At 40.9% G+C, this 22,240-nt stretch overlaps 1 protein-coding gene and 1 pseudogene across 4 annotated transcripts in view; one reads left to right on the top strand and one right to left on the bottom strand.

Annotated features, from left to right (window-relative positions):
- GNG2 (G protein subunit gamma 2) overlaps positions 1 to 19,251 on the top strand; it is a 112,543-nt gene extending 93,292 nt beyond the window's left edge. For all 4 annotated transcript variants that reach the window (XM_059696041.1, XM_059696034.1, XM_059696049.1 and 1 more), the window contains 2 exons: positions 294 to 409; positions 15,996 to 19,251. In XM_059696041.1, the coding sequence (XP_059552024.1) occupies positions 323 to 409; positions 15,996 to 16,124 (216 nt within the window). In that variant the 5' untranslated portion in view covers positions 294 to 322 and the 3' untranslated portion in view covers positions 16,125 to 19,251. The remainder of the gene's footprint in view (positions 1 to 293; positions 410 to 15,995) is intronic.
- A 1,266-nt stretch (positions 19,252 to 20,517) lies between these two features.
- On the bottom strand, positions 20,518 to 20,662 carry LOC132225049 (small nucleolar RNA SNORA48; annotated as a pseudogene).
- Positions 20,663 to 22,240: the final 1,578 nt, after the last annotated feature.

Genomic DNA, 22,240 nt, shown 5'->3' with positions numbered 1-22,240 from the left:
ACTTGCTTTATTAATGTGGCAGCACATCTTATTAGGGCTGACTCGGTCACCGACTTCATTTTTTGCCCCTAAATAAGGATGGAAGGGCAGAAGGTCAGGGGAGTTGGAAAAGCAAACTCCATATTCTGGTCCACCTGACAGTCTGAGGCAGGGCTGGACTGAAGAGAGAGAGGGCTGGATTAGCCAGGCCTGGCTCCAGCCACTCTTTTGAGATCCCTCGGTTCTGATGAACTTGTGCATTTGGCAGCTCCTGACGTCTCTGATGCATTCTTCTTCCTCGTTTTCTTTCTCAGGGTGTCTGAAAAACCCACCCGGCACTCCAATGGCTAGCAACAACACTGCCAGCATAGCACAAGCCAGGAAGCTGGTGGAACAGCTGAAGATGGAAGCCAACATCGACAGGATAAAGGTAAGGACAACATAACCCACACCGCTCATTGAGCCCTGACTACAAGGAGCATGCTTAGCAGCAACCTCTATCATTTACTACTTTTTCCATAGAGAGTGATGAAACCAGTGAGGATGGAAGAGAAACTTCATAATTAGGCAAAAGTTCATTTTTCTAATGTCTGCTTTCTCTAGATTTCTCCAGCATCATACGATGATATACATTAAAATTGGCTATGCATGTAGAATTAAATGCAAAACAATAACAACCAAACAAAACAGAAATAAAAAGCTCCTAACTGAATTCTAGCCAAAGAAATTGAAGAACACAGTCCACCAGCCCACCTCCCTTACCTTGTAGGACCCTCTTCTTATCAGGGTTTTAATTTTTTTTCTGTCCTGATTTAAGTTCTAAGTTTAAGCTGTTCATCTTTCATGTCTAATTCTTCTAATTCACCATTGTAGGTCATTATTGTATTTTTTTTAATCCATCGTACATGATCTCCCTGAGGAGTCCAACAGCATAAAGGTTTAATGGAAGTTAATAGTCTATTTTTTTCTTCTTTCTTTTACTCCCCATATCTAACCTGACACTTTGCCTTAAGTTGGGCCTAACTCATATGGGACCAAGACTTTAAATTCAAACTCTTTGTTATCAGATTTTAAATGTAAAATTGACCAACACAGTGTCATTATTAACAGATAGCTACTGCAGGGTTGGTAAAGTGAATTTTTGTCAACTACCAAAACTTCATTTCCTCAGAAGACCCAAGCATTTTATGAAATGGACCTCAGAAACATATCTTATTGTACTAAAATAAAACTAGGCATTCTTCCAAATGCCTTTTTTATAAACTAGCATATTTTTTCCCTATTTTCTCTATTTCTGACTTACTTCCTTTGGAGTGTGTTTCTAGAATAAGGAGCAATCAATTATGGCTCATGAGCCAGATTCACCCTACTGCCTATTTTTATAAATAAAGTTTTATAAGAACACAGCTGGGCCCATTCATTGACATATTGTCTATGGCTACTTTCACACTAAAACAGCGGAGTAGAGTAGTTGCAACAAAGACCATGTGGCCCACAAAGCATAATATGTTTACTCTCTGGCCTTTTACAGAAAACTTGGTGGCCCCTGGAGCAATGGTTCTCAGCTCATCTGTACATTCACATCACCCAGGGAATTCTATAAACGGACCAGTTCCAAGACCGCATTCTAGACCAGTTCAATTAGAATCTCTTGGGGTATGATTCAGGCATGAGCATTTTTTTTTTTAGTTATTAGTTAATAGTTAATATCATTGTATAGCTGTGGCTGAGGACCTGGGTCCTAGGGAAAGGGATTAGCTCCTTTTAACTCCCATCAGATTTGTGCCAGAGAGTGGAGGGAGAGCTGGTCTTTCCCTTGAATGAGCTTTTCCATCTATCCTAAATCTCCTTGTAAAATCTGAGTCCTGCTAATGGGCCACAAGATGTAAACAGCTTCTACTCTTCTTGTAACAGCTTTCATTCTTCTTCTTTATTCCCAAATGAGATAAAGAAAGGGCCTTCACCATCTGCCTCGCTATTCTACCACCTTCCTCTTCTCCTCTTTTCCCTTTGCCTCTTCTTGTATACTCCCTTGCTGAAAAAGTACAATGTGGTGGGTGGGCACAATCGTTGCTGAGAGAATTGAGGTGCCCAAGGATTGTGACAGTAAAAGGAATTTTGCAGCCCTAGCCAATTTGGCTCAGTGGGTAGAGCGTCAGCCTGTGGACCCCAGGTTTGATTCCATTCAAGGGCATGTGCCAGGGTTGCGGGCTCGATCCCCAGTAGGAGGTGTACAGAAGGCAGCTGGTCAATGATTCTCTCTCATCATTGATGTTTCTAGCTCTCTCTTCCTATCCCTTTCTCTCTGAAATCAATAAAAATAATATTTTAAAAAATCATTTTTTTAAAAGGGGGAATTTTGCAGTTCTTTTTGTGTGTGTGGGTTGGGGGTCGGTTTCTGCTCATAGACCTTCTGGAAAAATCCACTTTGTCTTTTGGGGTGGCCCAACTAAGATGAAAGTGTTGGTGAAGAACTATTGTGGTTAGCATTTTCTATTACTACTCAGCATCCCCAGGCCTGGCTCCTGAAGGAGGTTCTGATAGTGTGGCTGGTGATGAAAAGCTGACAGTGGGAGGAAGAAGAAGATATAGGCCTTTTCAGTCAAAGGTCAGACCTTTAAAATTCCCACCTGAACTATTAACTGCAAGGGTTTCTTCTAAGCCAGTGGTTCTCAACCTTGGCTGCACATTAGAATCACCTGGGAATCTTTTTAAAATCCTGATTCCTGGGCCTCATCCTCCGGAAATTCTGTTTCTTTGTTATAGGGTGGGGCCACAACATTAGTAACAAAGAAACAGAATTTCCACAGGATGAGGCCCAGAAATCAGGATTTTAAAAAGATTCCCAGGTGATTTTAATGTGCAGCCAAGGTTGAGAACCGCTGTTCTAAGCTGATCTCTGAAATCTCATCTCAATTACCCTTCATGTTGTTGCCAAAGAAAAATTTCTATAAGAAATCTCATTATATTCCCCTCCTACTGAAAATCGTTTTGTGATTGCCATCACCTGAAAAATAAAATTCAAATTCTTTTTTTAAAACTTATTTATCAATTACAGTTGCCATACAATATTATATTAGTTTCAGGTGTTCAACATAGTGATTAGACATTTGCATACCTTAGGATGTGATCACCCCCATAATTCTAGTACCCATCTAGCACCATACATAGTTATTACAATACTATTGACTATATTCCCTATGCTGTGCTTTACCTCCCAATCAATGACTGTTTTTGTGACTTTCAATTTGTGCTTCTTATTAATCCCTTTCACCATTTTCAATGTCTTTCCAAGTTCAAGTCTTTTACCTCCTTAGTTAAATTTATTCCTAGGTATTTTTATTCTTTTGATGAAATTGTAAATGGGATTGTTTTCTTTTTCTTTCTGATTGGTCTTTATTAGTGTATAAAATACAATCAACTTCTGAATATTAATTTTACATCTTGCTACTTTACTGAATTCAGTTATTAGTTCTAGTAGTTTTGGGGTGGAATCTTTAGGGTTCTCTCCAAATATAATATTATGTCATCTGCAGATAATGACAGTTTTATTTCTTCCTTTCCAATGCAGATGCTTTTTATTTCTTTTTCTTGTCTGATTGCTGTGGTCAGGACTTCCATGCCTATGTTGAATAAAAGTAGTAAAAGTGGGCATTCTTATCTTATTCCTGATCTTAAAGAAAAAGAGAGAGAATCATTGATCAGCTGCTTTTAGCTTTTCACTATTGAGTATGACCTTAGCTGTGGGTTTATCATATACCAGTATGGCCTTTGTTATGTTGAGGTATGTTCCCCAATCCTCACTTTGCTGAGAGTTTTTATCAATAGATGTTGGGTTATGTCAAATGTTTTTTATGCATCTATTGGTGTGATTTTATCACTTTTATCCTTCACTTTGCTTATGTGATGTATCACATTATAAAATTCAAATTCTTTGGCAGAGTATGCAAGGTTCTTCTGGACCGTACCCATCTTTCAGCTTCATACCCTTCCTTTTGCCCATATGTTATACTGAACCACTTCATTCCTTGGTGGGAATTTCAAATGCCTGGAACATTCAATCTCCTCCTCTCTACCTTACTGTTTTACTAACTGTAGTGAATTTATAGTTCCTGGAAGACTCAGACCAATCATATATCCTTCAAGAAACTTCCTAAAACCCTCCTCCCAAAGTTGTACTTTTGCATTTCTTCAGTTGTTCATTTATCTACACTAATAAAAGAGAAAGATGCAAATTGACCATACCTTCACAATGCCCACCAGCCAATCAGGAGTGGGTATGCAAATTAATCCAACAAAACTGGCAGGTTAATTTGCATACACAGGCACTGAGTGGCGGGGGGCGGGGCGGGACGCTTGCTTCTTCGCCATGGCGACGACACAGGCGTTCTGCACCACCCCAGCTGCTCCGGGCCTCTGGGCAGCGTGGGAAGGCAGAAAGGCGGCTCCGGCCTGAGCGAAGGCGGTGCTGGCAGCCAAGGGAAGGAAGGCTCATTCTTGCACGAACCTTCATGCATCAGGCCTCTAGTCTAATAAATATTTTCCTAAGAGTGTTCTAAACTGCCAGGCCTTGTTAGGTACTAGAGACAGAGAGATGGATACAGATGAAGACTTGCCCTCAAGGATCTCCTTGTCTAGTGAAGGGTTACACAAAGTATGAGCAAGACCTATCAGTAGTGCCAGTAAGATATCCAAGGAGCATAATCACCAAGTATCATCAGAAAGAAGCCAACAGCACACCTGACCCCCTCTGTATGCTGCTTCTAAAGGGACCAAATAAATTGCTGTTAAAAGAGAGACAAAGCACCAGCCTAATCAACTGAGCACCAAGGAGCTGCCTTTCTGGGTGATCTTCTCATTCAAATCTATGAATCCCTCGTGACGTCATTATTAAATTGCTGGAAATGCTGCAGCAGCCTGTGTCTCAGCCTTTGCTCTGCACATCAGAGCCAGGCCAGTATGCTGTGGTGAAGTGTCAGATTATTTTTAGTTTAGCTGTTGGATCAAACTGCGGCTGTGTTGACAGTTGTCAGCTAGCTGGCTTAGGGTTTGCTTGTCTGCCTTTGGGGGTCCCTTCAGGGCTTCTGAGCATTCAGGCTTCTCCACCTGCTCTCTGTGCAGATACTGTCAGCAGGAAGGGGCTTCTCTCTGAAGAGCCCAGGTTGTGATTTTCTAGTCCGAGGAGTGACCTGTTCGAATCGTCATTTCTGGCAGCAGGGGCTTTACATACATCAGTCAGTGCCTACTGGGGCTGAGGCCACAGGGAACAGGGAGTAAGGGGCACAGCTGGCCCTGGGGCTGCTGAGGGTCCCTTAAGCAGGGAGCGACCTTATCTCATGTGGCTGCATAGAGTAGCCCTACCGTAAAAGGATCTCAATAGCATATTCATTTTTAAACCTTCTTGTTTCCTATCTCTTTACATCACAGATCATGGGAGATGTGGGCTAAGGAACCCATTATCTATTCATAAGCTGCGGGCATATATAATTATACTCCCAGCCTTTCTGTGTTTCTTTGTTAGCATTTCATTCAGGAACAAAAATTAAAATCAAAGGAAGCTGGGCAGGGGTGTGGGGGAAGGGGCAGAGGGGGTGTTGTGGAGACCATGCCACTCAGATATGTGAAACAGCAGTATACTCACAGTAAGGCAAGTGAAAGAAACCCTGTCCTGAGAGAGCGAGCTGAGAGCAAGCATAAAAGTAAAGAACAGCAGGACTTAGTACATCTATTTATTCATCACTGTGTTTGGAGTCTTTGGGTTTCTAATAATAGGAACCTAACCCAAGCTAGCTTAAGCCAAAAGAAGGGATTGATTGTAAAAGGCAGAGAGCATCTCAGGATCCAAGAGCAGACATGTAGCTGGGTCAGCAGTGGACGTGAGGATTGAAAGGCCGTCGGGAACTGTGGCTGCTCTGCAACATGTCTCCGCTTCTCTCTGTGTGTCTGCCACTACCTTTTCTGAGGAAGAATAGACTTCTCGGCTAGCTATTCCATGTGGCAGACGCAAGATGACGTCCCCTGGCTCCCAGGATCCCATGTCACAGTTCCAGCTCCATGAAGAAAGAGAGAGATGGATTCAACCCCCTTTAGTCTCAATTCCATATTCTTGGAGTGGCATCTCCGTTCTAGCAAGAATGAGCCATCTGCAGCTACAGTCAACTGCCTTTAGAGTTGAACCACATTGCACAGACATGGCTCCTAGGAATTAACCCATCATCTGGATGGACAGGGGATGGATAGTTAAGGAGGGGAGAGAATCATTGTAAACTGGAAAAAAAAAATGTTATATCATGAAAGATAATGTAGGTGTGAGAGCAAAAGAAAGCCAAGGCCAGGAGAGTAGGTGAAGTGGCTGCTTCTTCACTAACTGGATGCTCCATAAATCAACCCCACCTAAAAATGTCAAACTGATTCCTCCTTTCTCCCAAGTGATCCCAATAGACCTAACTGGCTCTAGTAGGGTCCCTCAAAACCTCACTTGTCCGTGAATCTTTATCTCTATGCTGACCATACTTACTAATCAATTTTCTAGTTAATTTACCCTCATCAGATAAATTTTTCCAACTAAACCATATAATCCTCAAAGCCAAAGACCATGTTGTTTATTTCTTTGCTGCCTTCATGGCGCTGAGGTCTCCAGGCATCCAGGAAACACTTTCTCGGTGGATAGTGTTAACTTCCTGTACGAAGAGTGTCATATGACAAAACACTAGGAACTGTATTCTACGTGACATTTCCAATTATATCTGTGGTTTGGAAATTCTGAAAATTAAGGTATTGCCAAATAAAACTGTGGCAATAGGAGAAAACGTAGTGAACTATAAAAAGGAAGGGCAGAATTGACCTTAATAAATAAAGGGCATTATGTCATGTGTATGATTATAAGTAGCCAGTATTTAATAGTATGTCTTCTTTTTAAAACAGTTCAACATATAACGAACAGACTGATTTTCCTAACTGGCAAATATGTGTAACTTACTTAACCAAATATGAACACTTCTAATGATTAAATCATCTTTCTGGTGATTGGCTCATGACAGTTTGGAATTGAACTTCACAGAAAGCTGTACTGAGAAATGGACCAGTTAGTCATCATACTTGGTACCAAAGAGGGGACATACATCCCAGGTTTGGGACTTTTTAAGTATTTTTCCAGCACTGAATTGAAAGGTTTAACATTTCTTTCCTCAACATGCTTGCGTTCAGTTTGTTAGACAGAATGAGATGCAAGCCTCCTTTTAGGCCAATTGAGAGTATTTCCAGGGAAATGAAATTGGCATAGTTTATCAGAGACTTACAGAGGAAAGGGCTGTGTTCAAAGCTGGCCAGTCCTAATTCATTTGATTTGCTGAAAATGAAGCAAAAATTTAAAAATGCAATCAAGTATACATTAATAATTGAGCAGAAAGCTAAATTTTTATGAGAGTTTATATAATTTTTAAATTTTTAATAGGTACTTGTTAAGTACCAAGTACTTGTTTAGTTATGCATTGTGCCTGGAGCTAGAGAAATAGTACTGTAAAGCTTTGATAATTTGAAATCTCTGGGAAATAAATTTTTCTGAATAGCCTAGTGTTCAGGCCAGATGGTTTCTCCCTTCTTAAAAAAAAATATAACTATTTTGGAGGGTAACTTTGAATGTCCTTCTTCTTTTATTAAATAGAGTAAATTAAATATAAGGTACGTTCTCTTGATGACTATTGTTTCAAAAATTAATTATTCTATTTCCTTTTTAAAAATATCCTATTGATATGTACCATTAATTTAATATCACCTTGGAGTCAGACCACTCATTTCTCCTACTTTGAAAATTTCGTCATCTCTTCCCAGAAGTTCTGTGGTTTCTTTGCCTTAAACCTATATTGCCAGCCCTGTGACAATGTTCAGTGTTCAGTATAACGTCCCATTTTCAAGCCTCCATCTCAGTGAAATCTTTGAGCTTCTTTTAAGCAACGAATTAAAATTGTCAACCTGCATGGCTCCATTACTGCCAGCAACTCAAGAAGGAGCTATTGCATGATGATACCCTTAATGCCAACAACTGCCCCCCCACCCCCCCCACCCCCCCCACCCCCCCCCATCCCCCCCCACCCCCCCCCCCCCCCGTGCACAGGCAGTGGCAGCCTGTCGGTGCTGACTTCTTTGCCTGATGGCTTGCAAGCATTTTGCAACAGCAATTTGAAGATGTGTCTCAAAAGATAGACTGGGGTGGAATTACATCATTTGAGGCACCTTAGAAGAAGAAAAAAACCTGCGTCCATTTTAGGGTGTAATGAAGACAGAGCTATATCCTGGCATACCGGTTACGTTCTTGGGTCTGATTTTTATGCGTACAGACGACTGCTTCTCCTCAGAGCTGTCAGGGTGTCTGCCTGGAGTAGGTTCCTTTCTTTTTCCTTTTTTTTTTTTTCTTTAGAGCCTAACAACACAGTCTGGTGGCCTTTATTGGGACTATCTAAGAGTCCCCCCTTCAATTCCTCCTGGTTCTTAGCCCCAATCTGATTTGGTGAGGCTGCTAGATAGCAGGGTTTTAGCAGTTGTCAGTCTGGGGAGATCCTTGCTGTTGGCAGAAGTAAATTCCCTCACTTGCCCGTAAATTTCATCTCCTTAATCAAGGACATGCTCCAACAGTTCACCCTACCACCTGCCCATCCTGAATAATTTTGGCTCTCATTTCATCATTCCCAACAGCAGACAAACATGATGTTAATTCTCCCTCTTAAATAAAATGTACATTTTTTTTCTGGAATCTCCCACTTTCTCTCCCAGCAACTGCCTCATTTGCTTGTTCTGCTGTATAGCATGACTTCCGGAAAAGGTTGTCTGTATTCGCTGTCTCTAAATTCTCCTTTCCCTTTCTTTTAAAAAATTATTTTTACTCTGGAAATAATATCAAAGTTACAGGAGAGTTTCAAATATAGTGGAAAGAACTTTTCACCCCTAAACCATTTGAGAATAAGTTGTCAACAGATGCCCTATCCCTCTAAATACTTTAGTGTGTATTTTCTACAAGTAAGAATGTTCTTCTATAATCAAAGTACAATAATCAAATCAGAATTAGGAAATTAACATTGATACATTACTACCTTCTAAAATTCAGACCCCATGTAAGTATTACAAATCACCCCAGCAATGTCCCTTTAGCAAAAGGACCCAGTTCAGAGTCATGTGTTACATCTAGTTGTTAGATGTCCTTGACTTTTGTGACCTTGACCCTTTTGAAGATTACAGGCCATTTATTTTATAGATTGTAACTCAATTTGGGTTTGTCTGATATTTCTTTATGATTAAATTTAAGTAACAAACTGTGGCATTCATATATTAGAATTGATGGGACATTTGTCTCATTAAATTCTATCAGTGGAGTACGATTTCAAATTGCCACTTATTAGTAATGTTAACTTTGATTACTTGATTAAGGTGGTGTTTTCCAGGTTTCTTCATGTAAAGTTATTCTTTTCCATTTATATTAATAAATATTTGGAGTTTGGGAGAGGGAATTTGAGACTATTACTATCCCGTTCCTCATCAGACATTCTAATTTTTAAAATTGTATTTCATTATATTGATAGGGATCATGGTTTCCTCTTTTATTCAGTGGTCTATAACCTACTATCATCATTTATTTTGATGTTGAAAGCTCGCTTCTGTGTCCTTTTGACATGCCCCCATCATTCTTGAAGTGTTTCTTAATTTTTGTCACAAAAGGATGTCCTAGGATCCTCTGGTTATTTCCCGGCCCCAGCCCTAAAGTCATCCGTTTCTCCAAAGAGCCCAAGGTCCTTTGAGAATGGCCTTTAGAAATCCTTTTGTCGATGTCAGGTGTGCTCATCGCTGAAGTGTTGTTGCTCCTACTTCATCTTAGTGGACAGAGCTGGAGAACACACACACACACACACACACACACACACACTTTTGTATCTATATTTGTTTATTTTACTCTATATATGTGTATATGTAACCATGACTTCACACTAACACCAGGCCCTGTCCTACATCCCAGGATTAGTTCCAGCTTCCTGCTTTCCGTATTTGTAACTACCGACACTTATTTGGTCAACTCCCCTGCAGGGAACCATTCTCCCGCTCCACAACCTCTACTCCCACTCAGGCTCCAGGCTCCTCTCCGGTACCCCCCTGCACATATGCTCTCCTCGCCCCGCTGGAGCTCTGACATCCACCCTGCCCCTGACCTAGTGTGGAAACCTACCTTGCTTGGTCCACCCAATGCCTTTCAGATTGCATTGAGTTTTTTAGGAAGAAAGAGGAGGAAACCCCATTTGCTCCTAACCCATTTCAGTGAGGCCTTTCCTCCCACCATTGTACTGAAGCTTCTCTCATCAATATCGCCAATGACTCCAAATTTCTAAATCTAATGGTCAGTTCTCAGTTTTTATCTCACTTGACCTGCTGGCAGCATTTGATATGGTCAACGTCTCTTTATTCCTTGAAGCGCTTTCTTCACATGGCTCTCAGTACTCTCTACTCTCACAGGCTCTCCTAAATTTCCTTTGCGGATTCCTCTTTGGCTCCTCAGCTTCTTCCATTGAAGTGTTCCAGGGCTTGGTCCTTGCCCTTCTCTTTTTTATCTAAATTTACTCTCTTGATGATCTTGGTCATTCCCAAGGCTTTATGTCTCTTCTATATGGCCTCAATTCCAAAATTTATAGCTCTAGTCTTGCTCTCTCACAACTGTACCATTGTATATCTCACTGATTGATAGATGTTTCCATGTCAACCTATCCAAAACTGACTCCTGATCTTCCCTACAAAAACCTCTCCCTGCAGCCTTAACCAGTGGAAATGATGCCAACTTCATCTTTTTATTTGCTCAGTCTGAACACTTAAAATTATTCTTCATTTTTCTTTTAGATTTACACTGTACCTCTAATCCATCAAAAAAATCCTGGTGATTCTACATTGAAATGCTGTTAATTCAGAATTATATAACTTCTTACCACCTCTGCTGCTATTACAGTATTCTGAACCACTGTCCCCAACCTCTCACTTGGATCAGCAATAGCATCCAGGGTCATCTCCGCTTCTACCTTTGACTTCCATAGAGTCCTGTTCTCAACACAGCATTCAGAGTGCTCCTGGACAGTATGTCAGTGGCTCCCCATTTCTTACTGTAACTTCCATTCTGTATGTTTTTACCTAAAGACTGATTACCTTCTCAATGGATTACCTTCTCAATTAAGTAACCTGCTCCTCACCATCATCGCCAAATACACTCTCAATCCCTCTTACCCTACTTCACTTTTCATTTTCTTATAAAACTCAGTACCTTCTAACATTATCTATAGCAATTTATCATGTTTTATTTTCTGTTCTCTTTCTTTTCCCACTCAAGTACTGTGTAAGCAATTTGATTATGCTGTGCTTTGGAGTAGTTTGATTTCATCATCCTTCATTTAGGGGTTGTTGAGTTACTTGAGACTGTGGGTTTTCGGTTTTCATCAAATTTGAAATTTGGAAAATTTTCCACCATAATGTCTTCAAATATTTCTTTCCTCCTCTCTACTCACCATTTCTCGTCTCTCCTTCAGAGACTGCAACTACACGTATTTTTGGGTCACTGGGGGTTGTCTCCTTGCTCAGTGTGCTGTTTATTTCTTTTCAGTCTGTTTTTGCTCTGCTTCATTTTGGAGAGTTCCTTTTGTCGCCTTCAGGTTTACTAATCTTTTCTTCTGCAGCATCTGATCTATTGCTAATTTCATGTAGTGTAGTTTCCACCTCCAGGGATTTGATTTGTGTCTTTTTAATATCTTCCATGCCTCTTTTTACTATGTTTTCTTTCCTTTATCTTTATTATTAGATGGACAATATTTACAATAACTATTTTAACATTATCCTTAACTACAATGTCAATTCTGGGTTTTTTCTTTGTATTATTTTTTCTCCTCATTATGGAAGAGATTTTTTGTCTACTTATTTCATGCCTGGTCTTTTTTTTTTTTTTTTTTCCTAGACACTGTGAGTTTTCTCTTGTGGCATGCTGACTTTTTTGTATTCTTTTAAATATTCTGTTCCCTTAAATATTTTAATTTTGTTCTGGGGTGCAGTTACGTTACTTGGAAACATTTTGATCTAGCCAAGGCTTACTTTTAAACTTTGATAGGTGAGTCCTCAGCAGCCTTTAACCTATGCCCATTTGGCACCACTACTGAAGCAATGCCCTTTTAGGACTCTATCCATCCCCCCATTTGTTGTGAGGTTTTTCTGACCAATGGACACCAAGACTAGTGGGCCTTGGGTGCTCATCAGGGGTTGTTTCACTTGATCCTTCTGGAATTCTTTGCACAGCTTCCAGCAGTTTTCTCCCACGTGTTTGCTTATCAGCGTTCAGCTGAAGACTCAAAGGAATCCTCTGAAGGCCTCCGGAGCATAAGTGCTCTCCACCCGCCCCCACCCCCACCACTACCACCCCATCACCACCACACACACCAGATCTTTCTTCCCTGTTACTTTCACCTCCACTCAGGGACATTTCTGAACTCTGTTTGGTACTGCCTATCTGTGCTGTGGCCTGGGAACCCTTTCAGGCAGTTAGCTAGGGCAATCATAGGGCTTGTCTTGTGTCCATTCTCTCAGGGATTACTGTCTTAAGCTGCCTCTTATATAACATTTAAAAACCAATTTTTCATATATTTTGTCATATCTTTACATTTAAGCAGAAAGGTTGAATTGGTCTCTGTGACTCTATCAGAATTGGAAGTCTGCAATACTGCATAAGTTCCCCAAAGACAGGAATCTTTGTGAATTTCATTCCCTAATCCCAAGCCCCCAGAACTGTGTCTGGCATATTAGGTACTCAGTAAATATTATTTGAATGAAACATTTGTTGAATAAGATTACATTTGAGAACTCTTTCAGCAATTATTTGAGTGTCGACTACATGCCAGGCACCAATTACACAGTGGTGACTAAGGCAGACAGTTCCTGCCTTCATAGAGCATCGTGCTTAAAGGGAAAGAGATATATTAAAAAGAAAATAAACAAGCATGATTATAATTATATACTGTGGTAAATGATGTTCTATGAAGGAAAAGAATGGGGTGCTTTGAGAGAGAATAATGAGCAAAGTCATTCTTGGGTGAAGTGTTCAGTAAAGACTCCACAAAGAGGCAATATTTCAGCTGCCCCCTGCAGGAAGAGAAAGAGCCAGCCTGTTGAGGTGATGGGAAGAATGTTTCAGGGAATTGTATGTGTGGAGCTGAGGCAGAGAAGAACTTGGAGATCATGTGAAATTAGAGGAGACCTATGCGAGGAGGGAAGAATGCCACACGTGGAATTGGAGCAGTGGGTAGGCCCAAAGCAGGCGGGACCCACAGGTTGTGTTATGATGTTCTAGTTTTCTACAAAGTACAATGGGAAGCTATTGAAAGTTTTAAATAGGGAATGATAGGAGCCAATTTATATATTTCAAATGTCTTTCTAGCTGCATATAGAGAATACTATTCCTGGCACAGTTAAAATTCTTAAACATTTTTTGTGCCCTAAACCTGTTGGGTTGCCTGTTGGAGAATATGGTCCCCTTCTCAGATTAATGTTTTCAAATTACATATGAAACTAATTATATTGAAATATGGTTCATCAGAATATTTTTTAGAAAATATGTTGTAGGGATTAAATGAGATACTATAGGTAAAGTGGTTCTCACAGTTCTGACACATAACAAGGGCAGATAAATATTAGCAATTATTCTAATTACTGCTAGAATTTTGACATTGTTTTGGACTATCACCCACAGGAGATTGCAATCTAGTTGAGGAAACAAGATAAAATACAAAATATATTTTGAGAAGGAAATCATTCAAATGTTCAAATAAAGAGATGAGCAACCCTAAGCTATTAATCTTGCCCAGAATGGCTCTTTGTTTCCTAACAAGATTTTGAGAGTTTCTGCCACATATTTGTGTGTGAGAATTGCAAACAAATAATGATGGTGCTGGGTCTCTTCTTAACAAATGAGTTTTAGATATTACTTGCATGACTTTGACCATGAGCATCTCCTTCAATTTTGTCCAGTTTCTGCTGCTTCTAGCTAAGCTCCTGTTTGGTGTAATAATGACTATGGCTCAGACAGTAAAAGGCACACAAAAAAAGTAATCAAGATTCTGAAAGTCTGTTCTTTGCTTTCATTTAGAGGAGCTAAGACAAGAACAGCATGTTTCCTTTCATTCTGTCATAGTAGCATTTCATAAAGATGTGCAAAGAATTTTAATCAACCTTTAGAACTAGCCCTGCAGTTGAGTAGTTTGTCTGTGGATGGCAAACAATAAGGGTCCAAGTTCTTTTTCTGCTGTGCACTTTGCTATATGACATTGAATAACCCATGCAATGTGCTGAGTTTCAATTTTTCATTTATTAAAAAAAGGATAACAGTTTCTACCTCAGATTACTGTGTAGATCAAAAGAGAAAACTTAAGTCAATGTCTGGAACAAAATAGGAGCACAATAAAAATATTTTATAAGCAATGGAATGCCTATTAAAAAGTGATGTCTAAGCCAAAAACTATAACAAGAGACAAAGAGGGTCATTATATAATGATAAAGGGGTCAACTCATCAAGAGGATATAACAATCATAAATATGTATGGATCTAATATTGAAGCACCTACATATATTAAGCAAATATTAATTGACCTGATGGGAGAAATAGACAACAATATAACAATAGTGGGACTTCAATGCCCCACTTTTAACTATGGATAGATCTTCCAGACAGAAAATTAGAGCAAATGTTGGACTTGACTTTCATATTTGACCAAATGAACCTAACAAATGTATACAGAATATTTAATCCAACAGCAGCAGAACAGACATTCTTCTCAAGTGCACAGGGAACATTTTCCAGGATAAGCTCAATAACAGGTGACAAAACAAATCTTAGCAAGTGTAAGAAGATTGAAATCATACCAAGAATCTTTTCCAACCATAATGGTATGAAACTAGAAATCAATAACAGGAGGAAAAACTGAAAAATTCACAACTGTGTGGAAATTAAACAACACACTCCTAACAACCAGCCAATGCATCAAGAAGAAATAAAAAGGGAAATTAAAAAATATCTTGAAACAAACCAAAAAATGGAAACACAACATACCAAAACTAATGGGATGCAGCAAAAACAGTTCTAAGAGGAAAGTTTACAGTGATAAATGCCTACATTAGGGGGAAAAAGAACTAAAATAACCTAACTTTACATAGCCCTGGCCAGGGTGGCTCAGGTGGTTGGAGCATCGTCCTGTACACCAAAAGGTCGCAGGTTCGAGTCTCAGGGAACATAACTAGGTTGTGGGTTCATTTTTCTCTCTCTCTCTCTTAAAAAAAATTGATAAAGACATATCCTCAAGTAAGGATTAAGAAAAAAGACAGATTACACACAAAATTAGCAAAAAGGAAGGAAAACACAAAGATTAGAGCAGAAATAAATGAAATGGAATCCAGAAAAACAATAGAAAAAAGATCAGTGAAACTAAGAGCTGGTTTTTTTGAAAAGATAAACAGAATTGACAAACCTTTAGCCAGACAAATAAATAGGAGGAAAGACTCAAATGAGTAAAATCTGAAACGAAAGAAGAGACAACTGATTCCACACAAATACCATGTACAAAGAATCGTAAGAGAATACTATAAAAAATCAAATGCCAATACGTTGGATAACTCACTCTCAGGGCTGTACAAATGCAGAGTTGAGACTTGCATGACCTTGACCCTGAGCGTCTCCTTCAATGTTGTGCCCTAAGTGCCTTATTCCCCGCACCCTTGTCCCGGACCTGCTTGCAACAGTCCTGTGAGGTCAAGATCACCAACTCCCTTCTCTGCAGATGAGAAACAGAGGCTTATGGAGGTTGGGTATCTTGCTTCACTTTCACTTGAGCTAGTAAGTGGTGGAGTTAGGATTTGAACCTGAATTCTTGAGGGGAGTTGGACAGCAAAGCCTGGGCCTTGACTGGCTGCACCTGCATCAATGCCTCCTCTGAAGCTTCGCTTGTTGTCTTCCTTTCCAGGTATCCAAGGCAGCTGCGGACTTGATGGCCTATTGTGAAGCTCATGCCAAGGAAGACCCCCTCCTGACTCCTGTTCCGGCTTCAGAGAACCCATTCAGGGAGAAGAAGTTTTTCTGCGCCATCCTTTAAGTCTCCATGAGGAACCTGAAGAGCCCTGGGGCTCCTGGGACACTGATGTAGAGTTTTTAGCAAAGTGGGCACCTTTCTAGCCCACAGCATTTAAATAGAGGGAGGAGAACCACCCCGGAAACTCCAGGCTATGCATGTTTAAAGAACTGGTCCCCTTTTTGACAATGAAAGCCAATCCACACCCTGAGTTAAGAGCTCTGATGTCTGCAGAACTGCCTGGAGGAGGGGACTGTGTAAATTTAAAATCCGCGTCATTTCTTTCCTGCTGTCCCTCCCCAAATGTTCTATTTCTGCTTCATATTTTAAAAAATCAAAAAAAAAAATCAAACAGACAGCTGAACTGAGCGAAGATACGTATGACCGTCTTGGAATGAGTATGGCCTTTAGATACCCTTTGATCAGCTGAGTTGTCCGGTGTAACCGAGGTTCGGTTTAATGGCGTTGATGTCTAGTCTGTGTGCCTTCCGTTTCCTCTTCTCTTTCTCCCTGACCCTCCCTATCAACCCTCCCATTAGAGTAAGACAGAGGTAAGGCTGGACTTGTCTGGGAGACTGAACTCCAAGAATGTACAGGGAGATATTCCCCGTGGTTTATCCTCATGGCGATAACAAAAACAAGGCCGGTTGTCTGTGCTCTCTTATCACTATTCCTAACATTTGTACATGATAGCTTTGATTCTGCAAGTTAAAGTAAATCATGTGTTGTGACTGGTGCTTTCATATATTTGTGACAATTTTTGAGTAATATTGCATGAAAATGTCCGTGTTAACATCCATTCAGAAGTTTTGTTGTTTTTCTCTAACGTTTGGAAAAGGAATGAGCGAGAAAAGAAGCTGGGAAGGAAAAAAACTCAGTATCTTGAAAATTGAGATTACTTTAGCACCTTAGCCATGCCTAAAACACCTCCTAGTTTTCCTCTCAGTGTAAATGCCTCTCCAACACAATTTCCAGAATCCAAAGCATTTGGGTTTTATCTGGGATCCAAGGCGTCCCAGATAAAACCCAAAGCAGGAGAGGTAAGAGTCCAACATGGTTGGGAGGTGCGTTTGCCATAGAGTAAGAGTAAATTCCTTCTTTCCCTGAATCTCAGAAATTCTAGATTAAAAGAACTCCTTCTGTGCTCTTAAGAAAAACCTGGCCCCCTCTTTTTTTCAAGTATCAGGAGAAATGAACCCATGGCACCAGAGAAAACCCATTCTCAGGATCCCTGCTGTTTGCCCTCCTGGGAGAAGGGGCGGGTGTGGCCTCAGCAGCCACCTCCACCAGTGAGGGCCTGGCTTCTTTTTCCACTGAGATGGTCGTTGGGTGCCACTCGCCTATTTTTTTTTTCCACTAGAATCTTTTCTTTGTTTTTGTTCTCCATCTTGTTTGTTAGAGTCTCTCAGTCTTTATTTACAACTTCCTTGCAGCTAGAGCCCTCTCTTCCCAAGAGGTGGCGTTGAACGTGACTTTTCATGGCAGCTCTGGCCTCCATCGGTAATGGGAGGCCCTGGAAGCCTTTATCACTTTTTTTCTGTGCCATCTCCAGACTAAAGAGAGCCTCTTTTACATCTTCTTGCTTGCTTCAGAAACCCAAAAGACCATTTCCAAATTAACTGTATTCTGCTCTCTTTCCTTACCCCCATTAAAAAACAAAGAAGGGTGGAGAGGAAGGAAAAGAGAAGATAAAAAGACTTACCACGCCAAAGACAGATTTTGAAACAGACTTGGTAAATATTTCCCTTAGTTCCTTTTTATAGGCACGCTGGTAAAAGCATAAATGCATCCGATTAAAGCTCACACCTGCGGTGGGCAAAGAAAAAACAGAAATATTTGTGAAAGGAATGAATGCACTTCTGTAACCAGATCCTTCTGTTCTGTTGAAGCTTTGGGATTGTGTTATAGTCAGTAGGACACAGATGAAGATTTAGAGAAAAACCCTGGCGGAGTCTGTATTCAACTGCATTGTTGTACCATTAGCTGAGTAATACTGTGGAATCAGCGAAAACCATATCCATTTGTAATATGAATCAAAACATGAACTGAATATGTAGTCACATAAAAACAAGTGTGAATAAGCACTCTTTGCTGGGGATGGCATCCTTATGAGACCCTGATGGTTTTCATAATCCACACCATTTATTTTTCTCAGAAGGACTATTGATATTTTCATGTAAATCTAGATCTTTGGAGCAATGAAAATGGAATGAAAACTCTGGGAAGCACCACAATTCACAGCTCTGGGAATTCAAAGTAAAGGAAGTTCCAAACTTCATGTGACCTTGGTTCCGAAAGGAGAGAGAAGGCAGCAAATACACAGCCCATCTAAGTTTAAGGAAAGCGTGTTGGCTTTTTCATAATGGCACGCCCCACAGCATGGAATTATAATACCAGAGTTTTTATATGAGTTTTGGCTTATTGATAGTTTTACTTATTAAGGGGGGGGAAAGCTTTTTTTATTACTTATGCCTCTGAAGAGCTTTAATTCTTTTAGAAATTCAACAATCATTTTCACCAGCATAATTTTATCTGAAGGGGAAACTTAGTTTAATTATTAAAGGTCCTAGTTTCTGTGTCTAATGTATTAGATAGTAATGAAATCTGCCATAGAATTAGTTAGCCAGTAACAATAACGCTCATATTTAGTAAAAAAAAAAAATTAAAAAAATTGCATCATTCTCAATATTCACTCCAGTTTCATTTCTTTCCATTTTAAACCAAATACTATTTTATTTAAATCAGAGGTTGTAAATAAGTACTTTGATCGGAGGCTAATTTGCTAACAATATTTGAAAGAGAGTGCTTACCAAGGAAAATTTTTAAACCATTTCTTCATACACTCATTCACAAATAGAATCTTGAGAAATCAGCATGCTGTCTTAAGGAATATTTGTACTCTCTCTCTTTTAAAAAATATTTGCTTCTAGCTGCTCCTGGCAATGGTGAGTTGTTACATTGTGAATATACAGCAATGTTTTCCCAGCCTAAAAATTGTTCACATTTTTCCTACATAAGATCCATGGAAGTGTGTCTTTCAACGAGAGGGAAATACAGAAATGTTAAAGCAGGGAAACCTGAATGCGATGTGTACATTTTCATCCAACATGGACCATTTATTTGTTTTAATAAATGGAATTTTCAGACTCAATTCAAATGCAGTCAATTTTATTGCAAAGGCCTATGAACCACCTCGCGCATCGGTTAATTTGAGAAGGATAATGACACATAAAGTGAATGTGGAAATGAGAATTCATTGATTTTCTTTAGGGTTTTGTTAGTAGAGGTGCCCTAAGGCACAAAAAACACACATGAGGCTCTTCACAAGCCTTTCTCCCCGTACATCTCAGGTACAGGGCATGGGCGCAGAGGATGCATCAGGGCCGATAGGCTAGACCCATGGTTGGTAAACCGCAGCTCGCGAGCCACATGCGGCTCTTTGGCCCCTTCAATGTGGCTCTTCCACAAAATACCGCGTGCGGGCGCGCATGTACAGTGCGATTGAAACTTCGTGGCACATGCGCAGAAGTCGGTATTTTGTGGGAGAGCCACACTGAAGGGCCAAAGAGCCGCATGTGGCTCACGAGCCGTGATTTGCCGAGCCTCAGTTTGCCGACCACTGGGCTAGAGCAGTGGTTCCCAACCTTCTGGCCCTTTAAGTACAGTTCCTCATGTTGTGACCCAACTATAAAATAATTTTCGTTGCTACTTCATAGCTGTAATGTTGCTACTGTTATGAATCGTAATGTAAATATCTGATATGCAGGATGGTCTTAGGCGACCCCTGTGAAAGGGTCGTTCGACCGCCAAAGGGGTCGCGACCCACAGGTTGAGAACCACTGGGCTAGACCATGAAGACAGATGAGCTGCATTCCTACTCTAACAGGCTGAAGGTATGCCACATGGGGATTTTTCTTAAAAAAAAAAAGCCCTGGCCAGTGTGGCTCAGTTGGTTGCGCATTGTCCCTTGCAGTTTGATTCCCCAGTCAGGACACATGCCTGGGTTGTGGGCTCGATTCCCAGTAGGGGGCATGCAGGAGGCAGCCAATGGATGTTTCTCTCTCACATCCATGTTTCTCTCTCTCCCTCTCCCTTCCTCTTCCTTCCTCTCTCTCTCAAATCAATAAAAACATATAAAAAGACCAGAAAGTGCTGTTCTCCATTAGCTATTTATGATTGACCCTGGAACAATACAGGGGTTAGACGTGCTGACCACCCCCCCAGCCCATGCAGTCAAAATCTACATATAACTTTGCATTCCCCCAAAACTTAACTACTAATAGCCTACTGTTGACTAGAAGTCTTATCAATAGCATAAACAATCAACTAACACCTATTTTGTATGTTATATGTATTATATACTGTATTCTTACAATAAAGTAAGGTGGGGGGGGTGGAAGGAATGTTGTTGTTTTTTTTATTTGCCTCAGGCATGAAACAGCTCTGGCCACGGACACAGGCATCAAGCTAGGGTGAACTAAGGACTGTACATCTGCTTTGCCCCTGACTGATATAAGAACAACACCACCAATCAGGTGTCTCCTTGCCCATTGCCAAGGGGTGGAAGGAATGTTATTAAGAAAATCATAAGGAACAGAAAATACTGCACATATTTATTGGGGGGAAAAAACCCACATAGATCTTTGCAGTTGAAACCCCTGTTGTTCAAGGGTGAACTGTACTAGGTAGCTTTTCATAACGTCCAAGGAAAGACAGCCAATTTGAATGTGCTTGCTCTAACTCCTACAGCGCGGGGAGTGGCGCCTGGGAGCGAACATGTAACCATGGAGGAGAATGTAGGCAGCGCCTGGACATGAGACGCTGAGGAGGAAGCTGGTGGGTTTCACTCTGCTCCTGTTCGGTTCAGCCCCCTGGGAGGATTGCCTCCAGCCCTGGCTCTTTAATAAGCTTTAGATCGCATTTCAGCGCTCACAATGACGTGGGAATTGGAGCTGGGTCAGCTCCAATCCACAAATTGCAAATAAGTTGCCAAGGGAAATCCCTTTCCCTTCGGTTCTGCCCCAAATCTACATTTCTTCTATTTAGAACCAGGAGACTCAAGCAGAGTTTATTTTTAATGAAGGGGGTCACGGGCTCCCAGGCCTTTCCTGGGTAAGAATGCCTACTGTTTCTCTGTGTCCATGAGAGAAGTGTGTGTGTGGGGGGGATACATTTCCCTCTGAGGGGACAGAAAGATCGCGCCTGGTGACTTCAGTCCCTACCATACACAAGCAAACAAGAGCTCCTCTGGCATGAGCTAGAGGGACAGTCAGAGTCACACCCCAGAGTGCCCTTGTGACCTGAGGCAAGTCCTTTAACCTCCTCATGCTATAAAATGGGGATAAGAATATCAGATTCACTTGCCTCAAAACCAAATGGAAGAGCAAGGGTCCCATGAAGGAAGAGATGATGAAGAAACGGTACACACCGCTTGTATAGCTTTCAAAGAGAGGGACAGATAGATAGTGCCTTCTCACCTCTTGACTCACCTTTTTTTTTTTTTTTTTTTTTTTTTTTTTACCTCCATGGCCCCTGATTGAGACCCTCAAAGCCTCATGTCTGAGTTCCAGCCACAACCGGCTGGTGTGACCACTCTGACTCTCCTCTCCTCCGCTCTAAGCCACCCCACTTACCATAATCAGGACTCTGTTGGTGGCAAGTGGCAGGAAACTAACTGAAACTGGCTAATGACTGATGAGCTCTGAAATAGGTGCGACTTCAGGCTCAGCTGGATCCAGGTGCTCAGGTGATGTCCCCAGGTGTCTCTCTCAGTCCTTGGCTCTGCTTCCCTCTGTGCCGGTTTCATTCTCAGACACACTCTTTCCCTGCAGCATCAGGATAGAGTCAGCAGCCTCAGGCTGACATCTCACTGATTTAACAATCAAAGAAGAAAGATAACAGCTCCGGCAAAAGTCCCGGACTGTATCTGTGACTGTGAAACGCTTCCTAAGACGCATGCCCATCTATCCCTGGACCTAGGCATTGAAGTAAGGTCACTGTGCCACACCAGCCCACTGGTGGGTCTCAGGAAACTGAACTGCTCCTATTGGAGGAGGAGAGATCAAAGGTTAAAGGCAAAAACAAGTGGTGCCAAACACATCTGGCCAGACCCGCTGATGTAAACTCAGGTTTCACTATGC

Source organism: Myotis daubentonii, chromosome 1 (assembly GCF_963259705.1).
Source record: "Myotis daubentonii chromosome 1, mMyoDau2.1, whole genome shotgun sequence".
Classification (NCBI taxonomy): Eukaryota; Metazoa; Chordata; class Mammalia; order Chiroptera; family Vespertilionidae; genus Myotis; species Myotis daubentonii.
This window is presented reverse-complemented; position numbering and strand designations above follow the sequence as displayed.